This window comes from Pseudoliparis swirei, chromosome 4 (genome assembly GCF_029220125.1).
Source record: "Pseudoliparis swirei isolate HS2019 ecotype Mariana Trench chromosome 4, NWPU_hadal_v1, whole genome shotgun sequence".
NCBI classification, from domain to species: domain Eukaryota; kingdom Metazoa; phylum Chordata; class Actinopteri; order Perciformes; family Liparidae; genus Pseudoliparis; species Pseudoliparis swirei.
In genome coordinates, this window is record NC_079391.1 from 769,510 (window position 1) to 777,196 (window position 7,687).

General features: G+C 49.6%; 1 protein-coding gene across 1 annotated transcript in view; it reads left to right on the top strand.

The window, feature by feature from the left end:
- dmxl2 (Dmx-like 2) overlaps positions 1-7,154 on the top strand; it is an 80,132-nt gene extending 72,978 nt beyond the window's left edge. The window contains exons 44-46 of the mRNA XM_056412662.1: positions 3,949-4,002; positions 6,727-6,813; positions 7,029-7,154. Coding sequence (XP_056268637.1) covers positions 3,949-4,002; positions 6,727-6,813; positions 7,029-7,154 — 267 coding nt within the window. The remainder of the gene's footprint in view (positions 1-3,948; positions 4,003-6,726; positions 6,814-7,028) is intronic.
- The last annotated feature ends 533 nt before the right edge of the window (positions 7,155-7,687 follow it).

Sequence of the window (7,687 nt, forward strand, 5' to 3'; positions counted from 1 at the left end):
TTTGCACAACGATATTCTGGAATTTGTTTTTAAATTCATTTAATTGTGTTATTTAAATTATTGACATGTTTGACTCTTTAACTTGTTATTGCCTTTTACTTTCGGACTGTGAGGCGTCACGGTCTCCTGTATGTACGCGTGTTGTTGCTGTTGTTGTTGTTGTTGTTGTTTTTACCGATTCATCCATAAAATAGATGGATAGAGAAACTAAAAGTTTATTTCAAATAGAAGAAACTGTCCTAAACACATGAATGTCTGGCTTGTCTGACCCGTAGTGCAACCTTTGAAAGAGTTTAATATTTAAAGTATAGAAATATATATACATAAATATATATATTTAGAAATATATATATATACATAAATATATGTATTTAGAAATATATATATACATAAATATATATATTTAGAAATATATATATATATATACATAAATAGATATAAATATATATATATACATAAATAGATATATATGTATATATATATACATAAATATATATATATTTATTTATATATAAATGAAATACCACAACAGCTTGTACAAACATGAAAGCATTTCTTTATTTTTGGTTGTTATCATAGCAGCTGGATTATTGTACCTTTTGTTAAGTGTGTATTTATTAAAGAGATTTGTGTTTCTCTCCCACTGTGTTGTGTATGTAGCCTCAGTGTTTACAGTGGTCCTGCTGGTGTGTGTGTATCTGGGGGTGTGTGTGTGTGTGTGTGTATCTGGGTGTGTACGTGTGCATGAACTACTGAAAAACAAGCCAACGTAGATGTTACTGGAGGAGGGAACAGTCACCTTGTAAAGTGAATAAATTATTTTTATTTCATCAGGATGATTTGGAGATGTTGTTGTTGTTGTTTTCTTTTGAGAAGAAACAAGCGACCAGCAGAGACCATGTGCTCCATAACAAAAGAGGAACATCGAGATAACATGCGACTACATGAAGATACGTAAAGGTCAAATACACTTAAAGGTCAAATACACTCGACACAGAGTTACAACTGTTTGATACAAAATGATTCAAAAGGCACACACACACATGTTACACACATGTTACACACACGTCGCACACATGTTACACGTCTCACACGTTAAGGACATAAATACAGCAGTATTTTTTTGTAATTTTTTTTTTTTACTTACTTATTGACCGACTGGTTTCTACAGGAAGATCACGGTGAGACGGAAGTGGACATCGCTCTTTAAATATAAATATGTCCCCAAAGAACCAGTCAGAACCGGTTCCTATAGAACCAGTTAGAACCGGTTCCTAAAGAGAGCCGACTGGTCAGAACCGATTCCCAAAGAGAGCCGACTGGTCAGAAACGGTTCCCAGAGGGGAGCTGACTAGTCAGAACCGGTTCCCAAAGAGAGCCGACTGGTCAGAACCGGTTCCCAAAGAGAGCCGACTGGTCAGAACCGGTTCCCAGAGGGGAGCCGTCTGGTCAGAACCGGTTCCCAAAGAGAGCCGACTGGTCAGAACCGGTTCCCCCAGCCTAACAGTCACGTCTGTGTTGCTCCGTCACTCGTCGGACAGGAAGTGGACCACGTGCAGCCGGACGTAGCCCTGGTCCCACGTGTACAGGTGCCGGTCCTTCGGGCTGTAGGAGAGCATCGCCAGCACGCCGCCCGGAGGCCGGAGGTCAAAGGTCACGTTGACGGGCTTCCCCCTCAGCAGGTCGAAGGCGAAGGTCACCCGGGCGTCCTCGGTGTCGGTGACGTACAGGACGCCGCGGGCGATGAAGGCGTTGCCGGCCTTGGTGCGGGGGTAGGTGGTGTTGACGTAGGAGGCGACGGAGAAGCTGCTTGGGTCCAGCCGGGCCACCGTCACGCTCTCGTCGGCGCTGGAGGCGAAGATCAGCCACAGCCCGTTCTCGTCCGCCGCCAGCTTGAAGTAGGTCTTGGAGTTGAGCAGCAGGTAGTCGAGGCCGTGGTGCCGCGCGCCCTCGATGTGCAGCGTGCGCAGCTTCTGGGACAGGAAGTCCAACCTGTGGACGCGCCGCCGTTAACAGAGGAGCGGCGGAGCGGCGCCGACCCGCCGGTCCCCCGCTCACCTGGCGATGCTGGAGGAGCCGGCGATGTGGTAGTAGAGCGACCCGTTGTGGACCGCGTGGCCGCAGCCCTGGTAGAACCGCCCCACGTCCACCGAGACGCTGCTGCTGGGCAACGAGGAGGGGCTCGGGTGCTCCTTCACCACGCGGCCTGAGGGGGGCGAGGTCATGTAGGGGTCATGAAGAGGTCATGTAGAGGTCATGTAGGGGTCATGTAGAGGAGGTTATGAAGAGGTCATGAAGAGGAGGAGGTCATGAAGAGGTCATGTAGGGGTCATGAAGAGGAGGACGTTATGAAGAGGTCATGTAGGGGTCATGAAGAGGAGGACGTTATGAAGAGGTCATGAAGAGGAGGAGGTTATGAAGAGGTCATGTAGAGGTTATGAAGAGGTCATGTAGGGGTCATGAAGAGGAGGACGTTATGAAGAGGTCATGTAGGGGTCATGAAGAGGAGGACGTTATGAAGAGGTCATGAAGAGGAGGAGGTTATGAAGAGGTCATGTAGAGGTCATGTAGAGGTTATGAAGAGGTCATGTAGGGGTCATGAAGAGGAGGACGTTATGAAGAGGTCATGTAGAGGTCATGTAGGGGTCATGAAGAGGAGGACGTTATGAAGAGGTCATGAAGAGGAGGAGGTTATGAAGAGGTCATGTAGAGGTCATGTAGGGGTCATGAAGAGGACATGTAGAGGTCATGTAGGGGTCATGTAGAGGTCATGTAGAGGAAGAGGTCATGTAGAGGTCATGAAGAGGACATGTAGAGGTCATGTAGGGGTCATGTAGAGGTCATGAAGAGGTTATGTAGAGGTCATGTAGAGGAAGAGGTCATGTAGAGGTCCTGTAGAGGTCATGTCGAGGTCCTGTAGAGGTCTTGTAGAGGTCCTGTCGAGGTCATGTAGAGGTCATGTAGAGTTCATGTAGAGGTCATGTAGAGGTCTTGTAGAGGTCCTGTAGAGGTCATGTAGAGGAAGAGGTCATGTAGAGGTCCTGTAGAGGTCCTGTAGAGGTCATGTAGAGGTCATGTCGAGGTCCTGTAGAGGTCTTGTAGAGGTCCTGTCGAGGTCATGTAGAGGTCATGTAGAGTTCATGTAGAGGTCATGTAGAGGTCCTGTAGAGGTCATGTAGAGGTCCTGTCGAGGTCATGTAGAGTTCATGTAGAGGTCATGTAGAGGTCATGTAGAGGTCTTGTAGAGGTCCTGTAGAGGTCATGTAAAGGCCCTGAAGTCCTCCATCCTACCTGAGAAGTGTTCGGCCACCCAGATCCTCTGGTCCTCCGGCCGGGCCGTGTCCTTCATCCAGGTCCCGAAGGTCGTCTCCATCTTGGACTCTGAGATGATCAGCAGGCTGGTCTCCTCGGGCAGCGCTGCCTTCGGCGGGCTGCCGTTCACGTCGAACCGAGCAAAGAATGTATTTAGCTCGCCTGGGAGGTAGAGGAGTTCTCTTCACGCTGGTTCTCCCTCTGAAGTCCGTGATTGTCTGTAGCCCTTCACACACCTCTCACGTCATGGCTCTTGAGCTTTTCCTCCACCTTGTTCCTGAACTCACGGACGTGGCAGCTGTAAATAAACGTCTTTATCATCTTAAACGAGTTCTCTGCCTTCTGCCTGATCTATTCATCGTTCTGATGTCCTCACAGTCCAGGATGAGGTGGAGTCCAGTGGCGTTGTCCCAGAGACTTCTTCTGGCCACAAGTTGCTCACTAGCGTAACCTGATCACATTAAACTCTTCATTCATCTGACCCTCGGGAGGCGGAGCCTGTTTCCAGCTGTTTGCATTGCGTGTACATCAAAGTTTACATTTTCATTTCATGTTTTATTTTTCTGTGTGTGTGCATGTGTTTTGTGTCGTGTTGTGTTGTTGTGTGTCTCCATTGCCTCTGTGTGTGTTGTGAAGTCTGTAGAGAACCACATGGAGCGTATAAACCCAGGAGCTAGAGGTCCCTCTAAGGTAGTATCATCGCCCCCCGCCTGAGTCACTGTGACGCCACGCCGAGGAGAGACCATGTTAGAGGATCACGAGGATAGCCTCCAACAACGTTAGAGGGTCACGAGGATAGCCTCCGACAACGTTAGAGGGTCACGAGGATAGCCTCCAACAACGTTAGAGGGTCACGAGGATAGCCTCCAACAACGTTAGAGGGTCACGAGGATAGCCTCCAACATCGTTAGAGGGTCACGAGGATAGCCTCCAACAACGTTAGAGGATCCTTACACGAGGATAGCCTCCAACAACGTTAGAGGGTCACGAGGATAGCCTCCAACAACGTTAGAGGGTCACGAGGATAGCCTCCAACAACGTTAGAGGGTCACGAGGATAGCCTCCAACAACGTTAGAGGGTCACGAGGATAGCCTCCAACAACGTTAGAGGATCACGAGGATAGCCTCCAACAACGTTAGAGGGTCACGAGGATAGCCTCCAACAACGTTAGAGGTCACGGATAGCCTCCAACAACGTTAGAGGGTCACGAGGATAGCCTCCAACAACGTTAGAGGGTCACGAGGATAGCCTCCGACAACGTTAGAGGATCCTGAGGATAGCCTCCGACAACGCAGAGGGTCACGAGGATAGCCTCCCGACGCGTTAGAGGGTCACGAGGATAGCCTCCGACAACGTTAGAGGTCACGAGGATAGCCTCCGACAACGTTAGAGGGTCACGAGGATAGCCTCCGACAACGTTAGAGGGTCACGAGGATAGCCTCCGACAACGTTAGAGGGTCACGAGGATAGCCTCCACAACGTTAGAGGTCACGAGGATAGCCTCCGACAACGTTAGAGGGTCACGAGGATAGCCTCCAACAAGATAGCCTCCAACAACGTTAGAGGGTCACGAGGATAGCCTCCAACAACGTTAGAGGGTCACGAGGATAGCCTCCAACAACGTTAGAGGGTCACGAGGATAGCCTCCGACAACGTTAGAGGGTCACGAGGATAGCCTCCGACAACGTTAGAGGATCCTGAGGATAGCCTCCGACAACGTTAGAGGTCACGAGGATAGCCTCCGACAACGTTAGAGGGTCACGAGGATAGCCTCCGACAACGTTAGAGGGTCACGAGGATAGCCTCCGACAAGCGTTAGAGGGTCACGAGGATAGCCTCCGACAACGTTAGAGGGTCACGAGGATAGCCTCCAACAACGTTAGAGGGTCACGAGGATAGCCTCCAACAACGTTAGAGGATCACGAGATAGCCTCCAACAACGTTAGAGGATCACGAGGATAGCCTCCAACAAGCGTTGGGGTCACGAGGATAGCCTCCAACAACGTTAGAGGTCACGAGGATAGCCTCCAACAGCGTTAGAGGTCACGAGGATAGCCTCCAACAACGTTAGAGGATCACGAGGATAGCCTCCAACAGCGTTAGAGGATCACGAGATAGCCTCCAACAACGTTAGAGGGTCACGAGGATAGCCTCCAACAACGTTAGAGGGTCACGAGGATAGCCTCCAACAACGTTAGAGGATCACGAGGATAGCCTCCAACAACGTTAGAGGATCACGAGGATAGCCTCCAACAACGTTGAGGATCCTTACGAGGATAGCCTCCAACAGCGTTAGAGGATCACGAGGATAGCCTCCAACATCGTTAGAGGGTCACGAGGATAGCCTCCAACAACGTTAGAGGGTCACGAGGATAGCCTCCAACAACGTTAGAGGGTCACGAGGATAGCCTCGAACAACGTTAGAGGGTCACGAGGATAGCCTCAACAACGTTAGAGGGTCACGAGGATAGCCTCCAACAAGCGTTAGAGGTCACGAGGATAGCCTCCAACAAGCGTTAGAGGGTCAGCGAGGATAGCCTCCAACAACGTTAGAGGATCGAGGATAGCCTCCAACAACGTTAGAGGGTCACGAGGATAGCCTCCAACAACGTTAGAGGGTCACGAGGATAGCCTCCAACAACGTTAGAGGATCACGAGGATAGCCTCCAACAACGTTAGAGGGTCACGAGGATAGCCTCGAACAACGTTAAAGGATCCTTACACGAGGATAGCCTCGAACAACGTTAGAGGATCACGAGGATAGCCTCTAACTTTGTTCGAGGATAGCCTCGAACAAAGTTAGAGGATCACGAGGATAGCCTCGAACAAAGTTAGAGGATCACGAGGATAGCCTCGAACAAAGTTAGAGGATCACGAGGATAGCCTCGAACAAAGTTAGAGGATCACGAGGATAGCCTCGAACAAAGTTAGAGGATCACGAGGATAGCCTCGAACAACGTTAGAGGATCACGAGGATAGCCTCGAACAACGTTAGAGGATCCTGAGGATAGCCTCGAACAACGTTAGAGGGTCACGAGGATAGCCTCGAACATCGTTAAAGGATCCTTACACGAGGATAGCCTCGAACAACGTTAGAGGATCCTTACACGAGGATAGCCTCGAACAACGTTAGAGGCTCACGAGGATAGCCTCGAACAACGTTCTCCAACAATGTTAGAGGATCCTTACATCACATCCCTGTGTCTCCCGACCCCCTGAAGCCTCTCCACTCACACCACTACCTGCATGCCCTCTGTCTCCAGGCCGTCACTCATCTCTGTTTACCTGTGGAGGTGCAGAGTGCTTCCTGCTCTCCACCTGTGAATGTGAAGTCACATGACCTGAAGGAGAGACTTCTGAACAGCATTATTTGTTATTAATGATTTAACCTTTGACCCTGGATGGTCCTCCAGGTGGAGGCCGATCTGGGCTACCCCGGAGGAAAGGCTAAGATCATCCACAAGGAGTCTGACATCATCATGGCCTTCGCCATCAACAAGGTGAGACGGATCCAAAAGGTTCACAGCTTATAATTATTGATGGAAATAACTCCATAAAGTAGACATGGACCAGATCATTTACTGCTGTGGATATACAAGTATTGATCTGTTACCTGATCAGTTAGATTACAGGAAGCTGATCGCCACATATAATTTGGTCTCTGTCCCTCCTTGCTTCCTTGCCTCCCTCCTTGCCTCCTCGCCTCCTCCTCCAGTCTAACTCCAATGAGCTGGTGTTGGCCTCCACTCAAGACGTCCAGGAGGTGGACGTTTCCTCTCTGGTGGCCGTGCAGCCGTTCACCTGGATAGGAGACGACTTCGACAAGGAGTCAAGGAGGTGAGGCTCAGTCACCTGACACAAACCAGCTGTGTGTGTGTGTCTGTGTGTCTGTGTGTGTGTGTGTGTTCTATGTGTGTGTCTGTGTGTGTGTGTGTGTGTGTTCTATGTGTGTGTGTGTGTGTGTCTGTGTGGTGTGTGTGTGTTCTATGTGTGTGTGTCTGTGTGCGTGTGTGTGTGTGTGTGTGTGTGTCTGTGTGTGTGTGTGTGTGTGTGTGTGTGTGTAGGTGTGTGTGTGTGTGTGCGTATGTGTGTGTTCTATGTGTGTGTGTGTGTGTGTGTGTGTCTGTGTGGTGTGTCTGTGTGTGTGTGTGTGTGTGTGTGTGTGTGTTCTATGTGTGTGTGTGTGTGTGTGTCTGTGTGTGTGTGTGTGTGTGTGTGTGTCTGTGTGTGTGTGTGTGTGTGTGTCTGTGGTGTGTGTGTGTCTGTGTGTGTGGTGTGTGTGTCTGTGTGTGTGTGGGCGTCTGTGTGTGTCTGTGTGTCTGTGTGTGTGTGTCTGTGTTGTGTGTGTGTATGTGTGTGTCTGTGGTGTGTGTG